Genomic DNA, 20427 nt, shown 5'->3' with positions numbered 1-20427 from the left:
CACTTCGTCCCAGCTTACCCTTCCCCCTCCCCATATCCTCAAGTCCATTCCCTAGTAGGTCTGTGTCTTTATTCCCGTCTTACCCCTAGGTTCTTCATGACCTTTTTTTTTTTTTCCCTTAGGTTCCATATATATGTGTTAGCGTACGGTATTTGTTTTTCTCTTTCTGACTTACTTCACTCTGTATGACAGACTCTAGGTCCAACCACCTCACTACAAATAGTTCAACTTCATTTCTTTTTATGGCCCCATTGGTTAATTTATAATTTCTTTGACTTCTAGCAAATTTAAACATTTGATATGAGTTTATTATATTTGTCCCTTTAAAAATTACTTTTTATTTTCTTATTGTTCTATACAGTTCCTATTTTATTTATATCTAGCCATGGCTTAATCCCTTCATTCTTCTGCATCCCTTCAGACATCTGCACAATGTTATCTGGGATTATTTTCTATCTACCTAAAAAACTCCTTTTAGAATTTCCTTTAATGTAGGTCAGCTGATGATCTTAATGTTTGTCATAAAAATGCCTGTATTTTACTTTCAATTTTGAAGAATATTTTTTACTGGGTAGTATATAATCTAGATCGGCAGCTAATTTCTTCTAGTATTTTGAAGCTATCTGAAGGTCTTTAGGCTTCCAATTTGTCTTTGAGAATAAGCTCTTGATCTTACTGTTGCTCTACTGCAGGTAATATATCTGCTTCTTGTGCCTATTTTTTTGGAAGATTTTTCTCTTTGTCTTTAATTCTCAGTAGTCTACTGTGATCTGCCTAGGTATGGTTTTCTTTGCTTGAAATCTGCTGATATCCACAATGTTTCTTGATTCTGTGAGTTGTTGTCTTTCATTAGTTTTGAAAAATCCCTGGCCACTATCCTTTACACTATTGCTTCTTTTTTTTCTCTCCCCTCTCCTTCTGATGCTTCAATTACATGTGTATTAGAACATTTTAACACATACCTTACATGCTTTACAGTAAGTCCACTACACATGAACTTTCAAGTTGCAAACTTTCAAAGATGCAAACGTGCCTTCACATGTCCAATCACGTAAGTTAGTTCACCTGTTTGGCATACATTGTCATGTGCATGCATCCTCTACAAGTGGTTGTGCTTTTGTGTACTTTACTGTACAGTACTGTATAAACTACAATAGTACAGTATCTTTATTTCAAGCTCAGGATGTCCAGGAGCAAGTGTAAAAGCAACAGTGCTGTAGCTGGTACTGCTGAGATTCACGACTCAGGAAGCGGCAAGGGGATTTTCTTTATTTGAGGAGGCGCTGTTAGTTTTTGAGGCACAGGACCCAAACGTAGAACGGTACACGAAGGTTGCAGCAGCCATTCAGAATGCAATCCAGTGCTACCATGTCATCTGTGATGAGAAAAAAAGAGCTACTACCCAGACATCACTGGATTGTTTTTTCAAGAGGATAGATACAATTGAATCCAGCAAGGAACCTGAACCTATGCCATCAACATCAGGCATGAGTGAAATTGCAGCTTGCCCTCCGTCTCCTATTGCTGGCGATCCTGCAGCTCTACCATCTCCCACCTCCTCTCCCTCCTCCAGTCAGTAACTCTTCTTGCCTGTTCACTTGATGTCAGTCCCTGGATGCCAGCTGTTGTACTGTACTACTGTACTTTTCAAGGTACTGTACTGTAAGATTAAAATGTTTTCTTTATGTTTTGTTTGTTTTTTATGTATTATCTGTGTGGAAAGCATTATAAACCTATTACAGTATACTACTATGTAGCCGATTGTGTTAGCTGGGTACCTAGGCTAACTTTGTTGGACTTAGGAACAAATTGGACTTACGAACCCACTCTTGGAACTGAATTCGTTCATATGTAGGGGACTTACTATATTCTCTTTTCTGAACATTATGTCCCCTTAGCTCGTGTTTCATTTTGCATAATTTTTTACCTATTAAGTTCACTAATCAGGTTCACTAATTTTTTCTTAAGTTGTATCAAATCTGTTATTAAACCCATCCCTATTCAGTCTTGGTTTTAGTTTGTGGGGTTCCCCCCCCCAATTCTACAAAGTCCATTTTATTCTTCTTTGGAGTTCTCAGTTCTATGCTGAAATTCTCTATCTTGTCATTTAATTTCTTGAAGATATTAAACAGAATTATTCAAAAAGCTGTCTTTAAGATTCAGTATCTGGATCTCCTGCTTGCTTATTTCTGTTTTCTGCCTTTTCCTCTCAGTGTTTAAGATAATTCTTTTCGTGTGCCCCTTTTAAAAATTTTAAAAATGCCAGACATTGGGTATGAAATGCTGTACAGATAATGTGTGGCTCTGGATGGTTGTGTTTTTCTCCAGAGGGGATTTACTATCGAGTTTTGAAGCTGTTCTTCAGTCCTTGGGAGGGCTGGTCTATTTCCTTTTTACCAATGCTCCTAGGATGTAGCACTCTGGGGTGCCAACTGCAAGTCTAGTGTGTTTACCAGCTCTTTCTCCTTAGTAGATCCTAAACTCCAATTTTTCATCTCCCCAGCCTGGTGAGATGCCTAAAGTCCTACTTATTTTCTCACCCTTTCAGTCATTGCTTTGGAATTATCAAATGCCTCATGGGAAAGTGGTGTCATTCTGGGCTGCCCTTCTTTCCAGGATCTTAGTCACCCGAGTTCTTGCTGCTTTTGAAACTCTCTGATGTTTCAAGTAGAGGACTGTTTTAAATTTTTTTCTAATATTTCTCAATGAGAGTATTGATCACAAGTAGACTAGCTCATCATCGCAAAACTCTAAGCAGAGCAGTGACATGATCTGATTTAGATTTTAAAAAGATCACTCTGGTTCCCTTGAAAATAAACTGTGTGGAATTGGGGAGGAAGAAGGATGGAAGCAGGTAATCCAGTTAGCGAGCTATCACAATAATCCAGACAAGAGATAATGCTAATTGTGGTAATGTGGAAGAGAAGTGATCAGATTCTGGATATATTTTGAAGGTAAAGCCAAGAGGATTTACTTGTAAATTGGATGAAGGTATGAGAGAAAGAGGAGTCAGTACTGACGCCAAGGTTTTTGCCCTGAACCACCAGAAGGATGGAGCTCCATTTACCGAGGTGGGGAAACTGGGCAGGAGTGCATTTGTGAAGGATGATCAGGACCTGACTTTTGCTCGTTACGTTTGAGATGCTAATTTGGCATCTAAATGGTGATGCCAAGTGTATACTTGAATATATGAGTCCGAAGTTCAGAGAATGGTTGGAAGCTGGAGATAAAAATTTTGTAGTCATGAGCATACGAATATTATTAAAGACACAAGACCGGATGAGAGCACCTCGAAAGTTAAATATAGAGAAGACTTCACACAGTATAATAGTGCCTGTTTCATAGGGCTGGTGTGAGAGCTTAAAAATATTTATCCACCTCTTGCCTCCACGTCCTCCTCTCAACGTGGGAAGGAACCAGCTGCCCCCGGGCAGCTTCCGCGTGCTGTACAGCAGCCCTGATCTGAGTCTCATCGCCCCTCCTGACCCGCCCAAGGGAAGGGATCGTGAAGCTCTGGCTGGCAGCTCCTACGCCTTTCATTAACGGAGGGCTCAGGTTTCCAACTCTCAGATGCTCAACAGGTGCGTAACTGGCTGATGCAGTGGGTCCTCCAGCCAGAAGGGTGGTGCTGTTGGTCGCCTGCAGACTGCTCAGGCCCATCCCGAGGCCGCCCGCCAGGCTGCACCTTCTCCCCCTCGGCTGCAGAGGGCGCGCGTGAGGCACGCGGCGCTCCGGCCCCGCGGAAGCTCAGTGAGGGCCGAGGGGAGGGGCGGGGCCGAGCGTGGGGCGGGACCGGACGGCTGGGAGGCGGGGGCCGGGAGGCAGCCGGCGGCACTCTGTGCGCGGCGCAGGGGAGAGCGGTTGACCACCTCAGACGTTCTCGAGGCAGCTGGAGGCGGGATCGTGACCCACTGGCAGCTCGGAGCTAGCCGGGCGGCCAGAGCTAAAGAGCGCCCGAGCGCCATGATTCCTCTGGAGAGGCCGAGCAGCGGCGGCTCTTCCCCGGCCGCCGCCCCCGGCTCGGGTCGAGTCGGCCGGGGTCTGACCACGCCGCGCCGGCTGCCGCCCCCGCCCCGCGGGCTGCTGACGGAGATCCGCACCGCGGTGTGCACCGAGCCCTTCCAGGATGCCTACAGCCTGAGCCCGGGCCGGGCGCTGGGCAGGTGAGGCGGACGAGGGCCGGGCGGGCGGGGAGCAGATAAGTGCGGGAGGCCGGCGGGGGCAGATAGCGCGCCGGAACCGGGCACAGACCTGGGTGCGGGCGGCGATTAGGGCGGCAGGGCCCCCAGGCCACCCTTGCGCGCGCCGCGTCCCCCGAGCCGGCGCGCTCCGCCGGCGTGTGCTGTACCCTGGGTAGCGGCCGTGAGAAAGTCTCCCGCGCGGGTCCCCGAGAACCTTGACCCCTTCCTCTGCTCCGGGCCTTTTCGGCCTCTGTGGTGCTTGGCTCGGTAACTTAAGGAGACGGCGTGGGAACCACGCTGCGAACCTTTACCCGCGGCGGCGAGTCTGAAGCCAGAGCAGAGGTGTGAAGGCAGCTCTGGTTTTGCCCCTGGAGCTTGTGGGTTCCTGCTTCTCCCTCTGCGGCTGTGACAGAGCAGAGAGCAGAACGCCGAGCGTGACAGCTTCCTTTGCACCAGCGCTGGGCGAACTTCTGTCCGCCGCCTCCTGCCGACTTCGGTTGCGGTTTCTTGGGTTTGTGCTGCTTTCGTTCTGAAATGAGGTCCCTGCGCCTTTTAAGTTCATATCGGTTTCACTTGTAGGCTCCGGGCCCTCGTCTGACTTTCTCTGCTGAAAACCGGCCCTTGCCTTCTCTTCCCCTCCCCACTCTTGCTTTGTAGGGGTCGGGAGGGCTTAGAACTCGGTCTCTTTTTCAAATTGCACAAGGTGAAGGCTGTTTGGATCCTTTACATCTTGTACGTTGAAGAGGGGTCCAAGAGTGTGATAGGGGTTTGGGGACCGACTCCCTTTTTCCTTAAGAATAGTTTGGAGAGGTTGTCAAAAGCACAGGCTTTGGGGCCAGACCCGAGCTCAGATCCCCACTCTGCTTGCTCTGTGTGCCTTTGGACGGTGACATAGACTCCCCAGCCTCTCGTTTCGCACCCGTAAAATCAGCATAGTGACAGTGTCTCCGTCAGGGGTGTCGTGAAGATGCGGTGGCTGTAAAGCACAATTCACTGGGCCTGGCACATAGCACATGGTTGCAAAAGCGCAGCACGTTGTAATGGGGAAAGGGCCTGACAGTTATAACAGCCTTCACCTGGGGCTCTTGGAAAAAGAAGTCCTCGTAACAGTGATTACAATGTTAAAAATAAGCTGCCTTACAAATATTAAGGTAACTTTTAGAAATCGTTTTTTTGGCAAGGAAACCTACCTTAAAAGTGTCTCATTTATTCCAAATGTTACAAGGAGAAACATCTTCCTGGGACAAGATTTACTTCACTGCGCTAGGCACTAATTAACTGCACCTGTGCACACTTTATGACAAAGGAAGAGGTAGATCGCTACTGACTCATGTAGGTATTCTAATTGGTCAAAATTCCAGACATTCTGAAGTAACCCTGATTTCTTGAAGAAGGAAAACTAGAGCTCTCCGTTGTTTGGTTGTCTGGCTTCATTCCACAAAATGAGAACATATTACAAAACTGAAATGTCTTCAGGTGGCAAGCACTGTCTTGTAGACTTTGCAATAAATGATTTAATCTGAAAAAAAATTGATTTGCGCCCTACCAGCTGTGTGACAATTCCTCCGGGAATGTTTCAACTTTCATTTTACCCTCTCTATTATAAAATTAGCTTGCCTATAAAGTGTTTGTTTGAAGGTTGTGATGTCTTGCACATATCTCTTATATAAATTTCTTTACATAAGTAATAATTCCTGAAGCAGCAGAACAATGCAATTAGATACTTGATGTAAGAGCCTAAAACTGAAAAAGAAAACGAATGTATTTGTTTCTTTTTGGTTCTCTTTTCATCACGTAGAAGTGTAATGCAGTGTTCTAGAACACGGACTTTGGAGTCAGACAGTGGAGTCTTGGCCCTTTACTTACTAGTTACATGTACTTGAGTAAGTTACCTAACCATTGATAGCCTCATAGAGTTGTTGAGAGAACTAAATAAATTAAAAACATCTGTAGCATAAAGGCTGTACTTAGCTTCCGGGGTGCACTCAAAAAATGCAATTCATTGTGTAGCTCAGTGAGTGTAACCAAAAGGCAAAAACAGGAAAATGTGCACGACCTCAAAATACTTTTCGTCTGTTGCAAAAGTAATAAAACCTCATTCCAAAAGACAAGAGAACTGTTCAGGAGTCTCAGGAAGTAAAAGCTCTGTTTTGTGTTAGAAGCTCTCTTTGTTTAAGGTTTATAAGTTTTGCCTGTGTGTTGAAGTTTTGACATAATGAAGTGTGTTTATGTGTATTCCTTTCTGTAGTAAGATAGAAAAGTTGCATCTTTTTCCAACTGTTAACTCTGGTTGCATTTCTGATAGAACGAGTTGATCTCATGCTGATACAGAACTTAAAAATTACTCATGTTGTATTTTAACGATGTGGTATGAAAAACAAAGATCTATTCATTTTGTTCTATGGCCTTTCATTTAGTTGAGAATGTTGAAGAGGTGTGAAGAGCTAACTGTTCAAACACAGAAACTGAGTTCTTTTGGGAGTTCCCATTTTATCTTACAGAAATATAAAGCTTTCAGTGAAATGGTTGTTTGGAGAAAACATTTTAAATGGTCGATATTGATTCCATAGTAATGAAAGTATGTAATGTTGATTATTTTAAGAAATGTCACATTTCTTTCATATCTCCAGTAGAGTCCATGGCAACCTAAATATGGGTAAATATATGATGTAAAATTTGCTTTTATTGCTGGAAGCTTGACTTATTATTCCTGAGACTTGTTACCTTTCTCTGAGGCAGGACAGGTGCCAGTGGAAACCACAGTAATGACGCAAGGCGCAGGAGCCATGACCTTGAGTTCTGAGAATTTTTTTCAAAGTGTTGACTTCTCGAGTTCTAACCGATAGTGTAGGAACAGAAAAATGTTTCTAGGAATTTTAAATTATACTAATTCCACATCAAATGATTTGCCTAGTCCTCAACTTGAACATTTTTTGACATACTCATACATTTTATCTTAAGAAAAAAGAGATCTTTAAAGCCAAAAGAACATCTTTTGTTTTTCATATTATTACATACTCATAGTTGATGTTTCCTGTGGGGGGGAAAAGGTATAAATATGAGTTCTCTGCTGGAACGGGTCCTTCATAAATGTATAGGGGCCATACAGTTTTACAGGTGCTTTCACTTGCATGATCTCATTTACTTCTCATCACAAGCAGGTTTGGGAAGTCCCATTTTTCAGATGAGAAAATCAAGACACAAGTAGATTGAGTCTTGTGAGAATCACCTGAGCTGGGACTCTGAAATCACTTCCATTTGTACCACAGATGTTTCTCAAAGAACAATCCATAGCCTATCTGTGGCTAAAGCAGTTTCCCATCGTTTTTATGAGAGGACAGGTTAATGAGTCCCAAATTGGAACAAACCCCGCCAGCTTCGATGTCATATGCTTCCCTCCCCGGTTCCACCTGGGTCCTTGGACTCTTGAATCAATAGCAATGGATAAGAGGCCAGAGGAGCATTCCAGGCAAGGCTTTACTGGGACTCCGTGCTGCAGCACGAGGGAAGGAAAACAAGAAGCAGGTGCTCTTACTCGTTCCCCAAAGTGGGGTGGGCGGAGCTGGTCCCTTCAGTGGGGTGAGGGTGGGGGCCGGTGGCTGGGTAGGGCTGGAGGGGAGGCTTCGGTGATCTGCGCACCCCCTTGCTGGTGCTGTGTGCAGGGATCGCGTGCAGCCCCCCGCTTTTGCTCGCAGCTTCTCAGAAGTGGCAGTTGGCCTGTGGCCTTTTTGTATCTTATTGTTCATAATTGACCGCACCTGCGCATGCGTGCAGTTCTTAGTCCCTTAGATTTTCTTTGTCTATGGCTCGAGGAGATGTTTGTCCAGGTGCAAGCACTCAGGTGAAGGGTCCCAGGTCCCAGCCTGTCTCAGCTGGGCCTTATGGTGGACAGGGACGTCCTATCTCATTATCCTCAGAGCGGTTGGGAGTAACAGGAACAAGGAAGGATTTTTATCAGAGAATTAGAGGATGTTCGAGCTGAAGGGGATGCACAGGTGGATGTGTTTCAGGAGGTGGGTGTCCTTTACCTAGATTCCTGTCTGTAGGTGATGGCTTCAGATTTAGTACCTTACAGCTACTTAAGCATATGTCATAAATTGTAAGCTGTAGTTTCTTTAGAAATAAAGACCCTTGTTAAACAATACTATCCATGTAGAAATTGCACCTTGTTTTAGGAAAACTGTCATTTAAGATTTCTTGGCAGTTTAAAATTAGTTTGAAAAATATTTCCAGTTTTGGATAATCCAATATTTTTGGATGGGTAAAAACAGTTGGCTATGTTTGTGATTCAGCAGCAGACGTTACTTAGGAAATATGGCTCCTGCTCTGAGGCAGATGCTTCATTAAGTCAACTGTTTTAATTTTGAAAAGTTGGGGCTTACAGTGTTAAAAGTAAAATCTTAATTTAAAATACATAAACCTTCCACTGTAGTCCAATATAAAATAAAAATTAAATTTAGAAATTACATAAACTTAAGGATTTGATGAATTTCAGCCTCTTTACATAACTACAATAACAAAATTTTATAAAATCTGATTATTGAACCAAGTGCATTAGAAAGTTAAGTAGCCACAGTCATTGATTCACCTGTTCAGTAAGGGAAGAAGGAACCTGACTTATAAAGGGAATTTATGCATCAAGTAGAGAGTTCAAATTAGATCACCTCCAAAATTCCTCTGTTCTGTATGATTATTTTTTTTACAAATTATCATAGATCTGAAATTAATGTCCCAAACAATAAAAATAGCTGCTGTGTACTGATTACTGATCATTTGCCGGATGCTACACACTTTGGAGATGTCATTTTGTTTAGTGTTCACTACCCTGCAGGGTTAGTGCCATCAACCTCATTTTACAGGTGAGCAATCTAAGACTCAGAAAGCCTGAGCCAAGTGCCCAAGATTGCAGTTACCGGCCGGAATTTAAAACTGAGCCCGGCTTTTAAAGCCTTACCTGTTCTTGTCACTTATGTCGATGTCTGATCTGATGGACTCACTGATTTTTACACTTAGGGTCAGCAGATAGTTTTTTGTTGTTTTCCTTTCAGAGGTAAGGAAGACAGGTCTTTTCTAGGTCTTTCTTGAACGGAACTTCTTTGCACTTAAGGCATAACTCCAGTGCTATTAAGCAAATACTGTACTTGCATATTGAGCGCATAAGGCTCTTTGGAAGGCTCTGGAAATTATTCCCAAATCTAACAAATCAGTCACTACTCCCTTTATAGGCGAGCTGACATGCCACATGGGAAAATCTTATGGGGAAAATAACATTTGAGCTGGGCCTGAAAGAACGGGTGGAATTTTACTACTAGTAGTGATGAAAGATACTCCAGCCATTGGCAAGAAAACAAATAAGCACAGTGCAGAAAAAGTCAATGAAAAAGAGAAAGGCAAGTAGTCCATTGTGGCTAAAATATTAAACCTTATGAGGTTAAGTTGCCATAGAACTTTTCTTTAACAAAATAGCATGAACAGTGTATGTACTCAGGGTGTTATCTGATGTCATATTTGAGCACCTGCCATGTGCGGGGCTCTACGCATGGAGATGCAAAGATGATTAAGAGGCCAGGTTCCTGGAACTCATCCTCCAGCCAAGGAGACAGTCTTAGGGCAACAAATTCTAATATGTCAGACCAACTTTAATAGAATACAGGGAGAAACAAAGCACTTTACTGTAATCTATTATAGAATCAAACCTGGAACCTCGGAGGTCACTTTTCTTTTGCTTCTTCTATATACCACTCAAATTAGCATCTACAGTTTTTAATCTTTGCCTGAACCTTATATATTTTATTATCTGTTCACCTTTGTGTAGCAACCCAACACTGGAACTTATATTTGGAATCCATCTAGTAAATAAAGTTCTCTTTATAGAGAAAAGCACCTCAAACTTCTCCCATCCAAACCTAACACACTCCCCCTCCCTCTGGCCCGCCCCCCGCAAATCCGTTATCATTCTTCTAATCTTTCTCTCAGTGGATGGTACCACATCACCCAGTACCCAGGTTAAAAATCTCCAAGTCATCTTCCACTTCCACCTTTCCCTTCTGCCCTCATCTCTGCCTGCAACTCAGCATGTCAGGAAGTGCTCACAGATCTTGACCTTGAATGTCTTGTAAATGCATTCTCTCTTCCCAGCCTCCACTGCTGGTACTTTCGTTCAGACCCCTTACCTTGAATTATTTTCTTGGCTTCCCTAGTTTCTAGTTAACACTTCACTATACACTCTCAGACCTACCTTTTAAAACATTTACCTTACTTAAAAAATTCTCATAGGCGCCCATTTTTACCCTGAGAAATAAAGCACAAACTCCTTAGCGTGTCATACCTACCTACAGATCCCCACTGTGCCTTCCCAAGCTCTACCAGTTGGGCACTGGTAAAGCCCAGTCCTTGTTCTGAGGAAGCTTAGACTGGTGGATCTGACTCAAAATGTTACTTCCTGTTGTTATCATTGTTTATCCTTCCTTTCTTTCCACCCTGGAATGGGTTATCATTGAGTTCTGAAATGTATTCACTTCTGATATTCCCCCCCCAAAAAAAATGAGTAATGAAAATCTGAGTTCTCAGTTTAGTGTATAATAGTGAACTATAGATGTTTGTGAAATGAGTGAAGAGCTCCGAAAACTGTAACAACGATGTAATCCAGGAAGAATTTCGGGTAAGTCAACAAAAGAAAGTAGATGGTGCCCTTTGAACCTCATCAGTCTCAAGTCTCTGCATGTAACTGTGACCCCTGGTGTCAGAGAAACATTATTTATTTCATGCTTTGGCGAGCCCTCAGTAACTTAGAGTTGAGGTACGATCACAGTTTTTACCATGAAGTTGTGGTAAAGCATGCATACTAGAGCCCCTGCACGTGTGGAATTTAGGGCCACTGTGACAGTGTTCATTCGTAGTGTGTTCACTAGGACCCCGCACCTTGGCGGCTGAGTCTCACAGTTCTGTGTCCTGCGTGGCTCTACAGGAAGAACAGTTCCCGGAAACCTCGTTTCATCTTCTGACTCTCTGATGAGTAGTTTTAAGGGTTCCCCTCCCAGTCATTCAGAGATGAAGCCAGTGCACGTTTCCTCAGACCCTTGTGATCTGCTGCCTTGCTGTCAGTTTCAGTGGTGTGCAGTATCAGAATGGCAGAAGAGTTTTCTTCAGCGTGCACTAGTGCACGGCTTGGCAACCTACTGCTGGCTGCCTGTTTTTGTAAAGCTCGCCAGCTATATAGAATGATTTTTACATTTTTAAATGATTGAAAAAAGTCAAAAGAAAAGTCATATTTAATGACATGGAAACTATGTGAAATTCACATTTTGTTGTTTGTGTTGGTAAAGTGTTTTTGTTTTTGTTTTTTTTTTAACCCAGCCGCCCCCATTCATTTACCTGTTGTCTCCAGCTGCTTTTACTCTACAACAGCAGACTTGAACAGTAGTGATCAGACCGTCTGGCCAGCAAAACCAAAAATATTTGCTATCTGGCCCTTTACAGAAAAGTTTGCCCACTCCCAGTATAGTGTATGATATGGGGAAAAGAAAAGGGTAGACCTGCAGCCATGAGGAATGCTTCCTCGAAAACAAAGGTGGTGTCAAGAGTAGTGATTGGAGTGGGAGGAGAGCTGTGGGACCTACTGTGGTGACCCAAAGAAATGGGTGCCTGGCCACAGACATCAGATAAGTTTAGGTCTCTCCCCTGTGTTTGCCTCTGGCCCCTGAATTAAGCAATGGTTCTTCTGTAGCAAGGGTTCCCAGAGTTTACAGGTCAGTGATGAGTGGGATCCTTTTCTCTGTTGAGTGTCTGGTCTTTGGAAATATACCTTCAGGCCGGATAGGTAAGAAGTAGTATTTCACTACTACACGGTACTGTTGCCTTGAATGTTAGGTATGGTAGCAATAGATATCTGTTTCATGTGGGAGTACTTTGAGGGTAGTTCAACCCAGCCATTTCTAATTTAATAGCAAGACGCTTGTTGTCAATTATGTTGGTCAGTTTTTTACAAAATAGGCTTTCTCTTTTTCTCTTCTTTTGAAACTTCAGAAATATAGGTATAAAAAAATCGAACTAGTGATGATTTTTTTCTTCCTTAAAGGAATCCAAAGATAATTAGGAACCTTTTAAAACTCAGTGGAGATGTTATTAGCCTGATGATTTTGTGGAGTAAAATAAAAAGAGGTGTTAATCTGTGATGCATAGTTTATTGTTTAATCTCTCTAGTAATATGGAAAAGTCTTTCGCATTTCTGTTGAACATAGAGAACTTTGTTCTGAATTAGGGTGCTGTTAGGTAGATTGCCACTAATTGAACATCTGTAGGGCTGTGCCTAAGGATTTTTTCATGTAACATTTTTACTGCTGATGGTATAACAGAAATACAGAAGGCATGAAAATCATGGTTAACAGTAGCTAAGAAGGAAGAATTAGTCCTCAAAATTACGTCAGTAGTCTAGAATGCCGGACCCAAACCTAGAAAGTAGAATTTAACAGAGCAAATTAAAGCCTTGCATTGAAATTTTTTAAACATATTTTTAAACCATAGTATGAGGACACTGGCTTGAAAAAATCCAAGAGGAAAATGATCTAGGTCATTTATTTTATTTATGAAATATGGAAAACCTGTCAAGTGTTTTTAAAGGCATATTAAGTTGTATTGTGCCAACATCAGCAAAATAATAATCATGTAACACTTTGATGAGATTATACTTGGCACAGTTGCTTCAGATTCAGTTGGCACATTTTTCCAGCAGTTCTATGAGTCATGACAGTGAGGCGATCCCAGAACCCTAAGGGGATGAGGAATGATTAGCTGTGTCCAGTACCTGATAGACTGTCATGGGGCCTCTTCAGTACTGCTCAGCAAAAGACCAGGACTACAGCCCTTCACTTGAAGCCAGGTTTAGGCTTGTAATGAAAGCCTTGTTAAGAACAGTATGCACCCAGGAGTGGAAAAGACTACCTCACAGTTTGAAAGAAGACATGGCTTTGGCATTTGGCATTAGGTTAAAAAAAAAAAACTATATGATTTCTGAGTTGCCTTCCAACTTGAGTATTGGATATTTATGGGTGACGATTATTACAACTTAATGATTTGTTTGATTACTAATAGTTTTTTGAGTACTTACTATGTGGCAAGTACCATGCTAAGCAATTGACATGTATTATATTCTTTAATTCTCACAACAGCGCTGTAAAGTAGATTCCGTTTGTGTCCTCTTTTATAGATTAGGAAAATGAGATTTTTCTTAAATAAGAGGTTAAATAAATTGCCCAAGGTTATGCGTTGAGTGAGTGGGCAGAGCCGTTTTGGGGATTCAAGCCCACATCTGTCTAATTCCAGACCTTATCCCTTAATCAATACGCTATACGTATCCCCCATGTGACTTGTTTATTAGTGTAATAGCATGGTAGTGGAGCGTATCAAAGTAATGTTTGTTGTATCTGTCTTTATAGGAAAACTAGACATTTCCAGCTGATGCAGTAGTTGAAATGATGTCATATACATGAGATCCCTAACTTTCATAACTTTGGAAGGTGATAGTGTCCTCTTAGAGTCACTTAGTGACAGTGAAATTCATTATTTTACAATTCTTATAACCGGTTTCTCTTAAAAAAGTCAAATGGCTTTTTTAAGATTTAAATCATTTTTATGTATGAATGTGTGAAAAATTAAGTTATATAACGCTGCAAAAAATATTGGCTTTAATATTTGGTTCTGTATTTAGAAGAATGAATCTTGCAGATTTACACATTACATTTTATTTGATTAGAGAGGTGTTTCCCAAGTTATATTGCTACTTTTATGATTGCATATGACCTAAATTTGAATATCCACTGATGACTGTTGGGAAATTTTATTAAAATTTATCATCTCTGAAAAGTCAATTTTAACCTTGAATGTGTTTTGTTGAATTCTAGGGGGAAGTTTGCAGTGGTGAGGAAATGTATAAAGAAAGATTCTGGAAAAGAATTTGCAGCGAAGTTCATGAGGAAAAGAAGAAAAGGCCAAGATTGTCGGACAGAAATAATTCATGAAATTGCTGTTCTTGAACTAGCACAGGACGATCCTTGGGTCATTAACTTACACGCAGTCTACGAGACGCCATCGGAAATGATCCTAGTTCTGGAGTAGTAAGTGTCGTCTCCCTTACTGAGTTCGTTCCATAGTCCACACTCCTTTATCGGTGCCACTCATCTGTGATAACGTGGCAGGCCCTGGTTCTTTAGAAATCTGAAGATTTTCCAGAACTTTCTTGTGTGTTCTTCTTATTCATTTGACATATCCCAAATTTGCAAGGATGCATGTATGTTATGTTTTTCGTTTTCAGTCTTCAATGAAATTCCTTTGAAAATAAGTTCTCTTATGTTCTTATTAGAGGCTTTCTTAAGAAGGTAAGTGGCACCAAGATAATATTAAAATAAAAAGCATTTTATAATCCCTTACATGTCCATATAGTCAAAGTTATTAATCCTTCTTTCAGAAATGATTGTTTTGATTCATTCCATGTTTCCAATTTGGGTAAATAAGTAAGGACAGCAGAGAAAACAGCTTTGGAAAATGAAGGACAGTTTTTTCTTCTTAAGAAATCCTGTTTTCTTCTCTGCTTCTCCTGCCAAAGGAAAAGATTGATAGATTTGAGTACATTAAAAAGCATTATTAGTACATAATATGAACACAAAATGAAAAGACTCAGGGAAAAAATAGTTCTAATATCTGTTCACCCAAACTGATTAATATTTCTTTAATATATAACTGGATCTTACCAATATACACAGAAACATGAACCTCCCAGTGTAAAAAAAAAAGGACAAAGAAAGGATATAAAGAGAAATTCCACACAGAAACCTGTGTAAATGGCTTATACATAGGTGAAAAATATTGATTTTTACAGTTTTTATAAGGTAAATTTAAAAATAAGTTGCCCGTTTCTCTCTATGTAAGATCGTCAGATATCATGAAGAAAAGTGGTACTCATGACTTGGATCATCTCATACTACAGGTGGGAGTATTACCTGGTGTAACTCTTCTGGAGAGCAGTGTGGAGTATGTATCAAAAGCCCTAAAAATATATATACTCTTTAACCCAGCAATTTCACATACATACATTTTTTCACAAGGAGATAATCAGGCCATTGGGCAAAGATGTATTATAAAAACGTTTAGTGCAGCAGTATCTACACAACAAAAAGAAATAATCTAAATGTTTAATGGTAAGAGGTCGGTGAAATAAGTGATCATGTCATGAGATGGATTGCTCTGCAGTCATTTTAAAAGATATGGTAGATAAAAATGTACTACATAGAAAGATGTTTTAAAATATTAAGTTAAAAAAAAACACGTTACAAAATAACGTGTCTATTATTACCTTGTTTTTATTTAAAAGTTTATAGAGGGAGAAGTCTGGACGGCTAAAATAGTGTGTTCCTCTTGCTAATATAATTCAAGAGCATCGTGTTTATATATTTTAATTCGTCATTTCACTTGTAGGAATCCCTTCAAAGGAAAAATAAAATGTGAACAATGGAAAGCATGAAAGTGTTTTCCATTGTGTATTTTTAATTATAATAGAAATATCCACAAATGATCAAATGCTTAAGAAATGTAGTCGCTGTGGATTATATCTCCGTGCAGTTGTTTTCCAGTTGTAAAAAGAAAGGTTGGTTGAGAGGATTTTGGTTTTCGGTTGGTCCTGGAGGCTTAAGTTAGGATTGGAAATTGATCCGGAAGAGACCCTCCAGCCATCATCTCCTCATTCCTCTCCCGTCCTCACAAACCTGCTCTTCAGCCTCTGCGCAGGTCTTCAGCCTTCCGTCTGCTCTCCTGCCTTTTCTTCCGTTACATTCCCTTCCCTTCTGTGGTCCTTACTGCAACTAGTCCCTCACCAGCGCCTCACGTTACTTCCTTCTTTCTGTTGCTCTCCCTCTGCACCTCCTTCTGCCCGTTTGAAACATGGGACGCAGGCTGTGTGTCCCTCCTCCTGCCCGTTCTTGGGAGTACTTGCGTAGTCTTCAGTCTGCTTATTACGAGGGTGAGAGTTGCATCCTCAGCTGGGCTCTTGGTGTAGCTGGGTAATTCTTTACCTAATCTCTCAGCCCCTTCTTTTACCATCCCCGGCAGGCGGGCAGGAGCTAATCAAAACCTTGACCACACTTACTGTGTCACCCACTTCCCACCTGTTAGACACCGAGGCTTCTCTTCCTTTATGGAGGAAATAAAGGCCATCAGACACACGCCTCAGCATCCCTCTCTAACTGCTCTCACCTGCTTGCCTTCTGTTCCGAGGAAGAGATCCCACTCCTTAACTCGAAGGCTAAAACTTTGACATATGTTCTTTAATCCTCTTCCTTTTCTAGGACTTGAGTTTTACGTTTTAGTCACTTATCTAACCTCTCTCTCAGAGTCCCTCTCCTCTAGTGATTCTTTTCCCTCCATCTTCCAGGATTTCAGTCACTTCTCTCCTAAAATTCCTGGTCCTCAGCTTTGACTCTTTCTGAACTAATGTCCTGCCCTTCTCTTTCCTTTACTGCTGTGGTCTTTAAAGGAGTCGTCTGAATTTACAGCTTTCCTCACCTTCCAGTCAGTTTTGTTCTACTTCATTGATCCATCCATCTGCTGGTGTGCCAATACTCCATCACTTTTCAGTCTAATGCCATCTGCTCTCCTAAAACTTTCATGAGGTCATCAGCCCTGTGTGCCAAAATCGATCTCCTCATTTTAGTGTTCATTCTACTTCTTACTCTCTTTAAACACTTGATATTATACCTTCTTCTCTTGAAATTATGTTCTTCCTTGGCTTTCATGGCCCTCTTTTATTTTTTAAATCGTAGAGCCTTTTCCCCTTCATCTACTATATAAATATAAGTGCTCCCCACAGCTGATTAGTGTTACTCTGGTCATACGTTTATATTCTGCACGTTTACCCTGGATGATAACAATGCATTTTTGTGGCTTCAGCTATTTTTTACGTGCTGGTTATTGCTGGTTATTTCCAAATCTTTATCTCCAGCGTCAGACCTTTCCCTCAGCTCCAGCTGCTCTACTGCATATCCCTGAATCCACCTGCACATCATGACCGATGCACGATCAGTATGTTTTCACCCCTGCATTGCTGCCCTTCTTTGCTCCCCACTTCCAGTGGTATCCCTGTTTATTTCATCACTCACGTAGAAACCTTGGGTCTATCCTTGATGGCTTTGTCTCATTTAATGCTCATGTGTCATGAATTACCAAGTCTTCCACTTGAACCTCTCCCCTGGTGGTCCCTTTTTTATTGTGTTTGCTGTTTCTCCTCTGTGTTGGGTCCTCTCTCTCGCATGGACTCTCACAGTAGCTGCTTAGCTGATCACTCTGGCTTCAATTCTAGGGCATCCCTCAGGCTCCTGTTGGATAGGTGACCTACACATAGATGTGGCAATATTATTCCCTTGCTTAGAAATCTTTGGTAGCTTCTGTTGCTTCCATGATCGTGTTTCTAGAACTACAAAACAGTATGATTTGGCCCAAACTTTTTGTGTTCTGCTTTTTGTTTGAAGAGGAAGTCTTAGAATTAGACTTTGGACATTGAGATATCAGAATTCTCGGCCATGCCGACAGATTGTTGTTATGGAAGCTGGCAGGTTCATGATTACTGTATTACTCATTCCACCTGCCATGTGCTCTGGATACTAAGGTGCTGGTAATACGAAAGTGAAAATAGCATAACCCCTTTGTTCCAAGTGCTATAGTTTAGTGAAAGAGATAGAAATGATGGCAACAACCTTGGTGTTTTACTAGAATTCTTGTTAATTGCTGTGGGAACATAGATGAGGTGTTAGTAGTCGTAGTTAAGAATTTACTGTGTGCCAGGCACTGTGCTGAGTCTTCCCTGGCAGCTCTGTGTACATCATTTATATGCTTTATATACATTATTTGTGCATTTTAGTTTTAAATTTTCTCCAGCTTTACAAGATGTGATTGACATAGAACATGCTGTAAGTTTGAGGTCTGCAACGTCTTGGTACACTTATATCTTGCAGAATGATTACCACCAGGGCATTAGCTAACACCATTTCTTTTTTGTGGTGAGAACATTTAAGATCTACTCTCTTAGCAACTTTAAAGTATATAACACAGTATTATTAACTGTAATAATCATAGTTACATTAGATCCCCAGAACTTACCTTATAACTAGAAGTTTATACTCTGACCAACAGCTCCTTTTTCCCCACCCCTAGTCCCATTCTAATCTCTATTTCCATTTGAGTTTGCCTTTTGTAGATTCCACCTATAAGTGATATCACACAGTATTTGTCCTTTTCTGTGTGACTTATTTCACTTAGCATGATGCCCTCAAGTCCTATCCACATTTTTGCAAATGGAAGGATGTCATTCTTTCTTGTGGCTGAACAATATTACATTATACATATATATACATATATATATATATATATATATATATATATATATATACACACACACCACATCTTCTTTACCCATTCATGTTTTGACAGACACTCAGATTGTTTCCATATGTTAGCTATTGTGAAGAAGCCTGCAGTGAACATGGGAGTGTAGATATCTCTTTGAGATCCTGCTTTCATTTCTTTTGGATACATACCCAGAAGTGGAATTGCTGGATCATATGGTAGTTCTATTTTTAATTTTTTGAGGAACCTCCCTACTGTTATCCAGAGTGGCTGCACCAATTTACATTCCCATCAACAGTGCACAAGGGTTCCCTTTCTTCCACATCCTTGCCAACACTTTCTGTCTCTTGCCTTTTTGATGATAGCCATCCTAACAGGTGTGAGGTGATGATAGCTCATTGTGGTTTTGATTTGCATTTCCCCAATGGTTAGTGATGTTGAGGACCTTTTCATGTGTCTGTTGGCCATCTGTATGTCTTCTTTGTGAACATGTCTATGTAGTTCCTCTGCCCATTTTTTTAATTGGAGTATTTGGTCTTTTGCTATTCAGTTGTATGAGTTCTTTATATACTTTGGATACTAACCCCTTATCAGATATATGAGTTGCAAATATTTTCTCCCATTCCGTAGTTGCCTTTTTATTTTGTGATGATTTCCTCAGCTGTGCAGATGCTTTTTAATTTGATGTAGTCCCAGTTGTTTATTTGTGCTTTTGTTATCAAATCCAAAAAGTTATTGCCAGGACTGATGTCAAGGAACTTACCCCCTATGTTTTCTTCTAGGAGTTTTATGGTTTCAGGTCTTACATTCAAGTCTTTGATCCATTTTGAGTTGACTTTCATGTATGTGTAGGTAGGGGTCCAGTTTTCTTCATTTGCATGTGAATATCGAGTTTTCCAAATACCATTTATTGAAGAGACTGTTCTTCCCCCGTTGTATACTCTTTATACTTTGTTATAAGTTAAATAATGATATATGCATGATTTTATTTCTGGGCTTTCTGTTCTGTTCCACTGATCTATATGTCTGTTTCTATGCCAATACCATACTGTTTTGAATCTATAGCTTTGTAATATATTTTGAAACTGGGCTGATGCCTCCAGATTTGTTCTTCCTCAAGATTGCTTTGGGTATTTGGGGTCTTTTGTGGTTCCATACATATTTTAGGATTGTTTTTTCTCTGTGAAAAATGCCATTGGAATTTTGATAGGAATTGCATTGAATCTGTAGATCACTTTGGGTAGTATGGATATTTAATAATAATAATTCTTCCAGGCCATGAGCATAAATAAATCTTCAGTTTTTTTCACCAGTGTCTTAGTTTTCCATGTATAATAGATATATCATTTCTTGGTTAAAAATATTCCTAAGAATTCTATTCTTTTTGATGTTTTTGAAAATGGGATTGTTTTGTTAATTTCTCTTTCTGATAGTTCATTGTTAGTGTATAGAAGAAACACACTGATTTTGGTATATTGATTTTGTATCCTGCAACTGAAATTGTTTTTTGGGGGGTTTTTTTTGGGTTTTTTTTTTTTTGCGGTACACGGGCCTCTCACTGTTGTGGCCTCTCCCGTTGCGGAGCACAGGCTCCGGACACGCAGGCTCAGCGGCCATGGTTCATGGGCCCAGCCGCTCCGCGGCATGTGGGATCTTCCCGGAGCAGGGCACAAACCCATGTCCCATGCATCGGCAGGCAGACTCTCAAACACTGCACCACCAGGGAAGCTCTGAAATTGTTTTATTTACAAATTTTAGAACAAGATTTTATATGTGAGAAAAAAAATTTCAGAATAATAATCAACCTAAGATCACACCACAAGTAGCAGAGCCAAGATTTAGCCCAGGAGTGTGTGAT

General features: G+C 41.0%; 1 protein-coding gene across 1 annotated transcript in view; it reads left to right on the top strand.

Annotated features, from left to right (window-relative positions):
- Positions 1 to 3829: 3829 nt before the first annotated feature.
- STK17A (serine/threonine kinase 17a) overlaps positions 3830 to 20427 on the top strand; it is a 37246-nt gene continuing 20648 nt past the window's right edge. Inside the window, exons 1-2 of the mRNA XM_004327972.4 lie at positions 3830 to 4163; positions 14081 to 14293. Coding sequence (XP_004328020.1) covers positions 3964 to 4163; positions 14081 to 14293 — 413 coding nt within the window. The 5' untranslated portion in view covers positions 3830 to 3963. The remainder of the gene's footprint in view (positions 4164 to 14080; positions 14294 to 20427) is intronic.

This window comes from Tursiops truncatus, chromosome 9 (assembly GCF_011762595.2).
Source record: "Tursiops truncatus isolate mTurTru1 chromosome 9, mTurTru1.mat.Y, whole genome shotgun sequence".
NCBI lineage: Eukaryota > Metazoa > Chordata > Mammalia > Artiodactyla > Delphinidae > Tursiops > Tursiops truncatus.
Note: the sequence above shows the minus strand (reverse complement) of the source record. Positions and strands in the feature narration are given on the sequence as shown.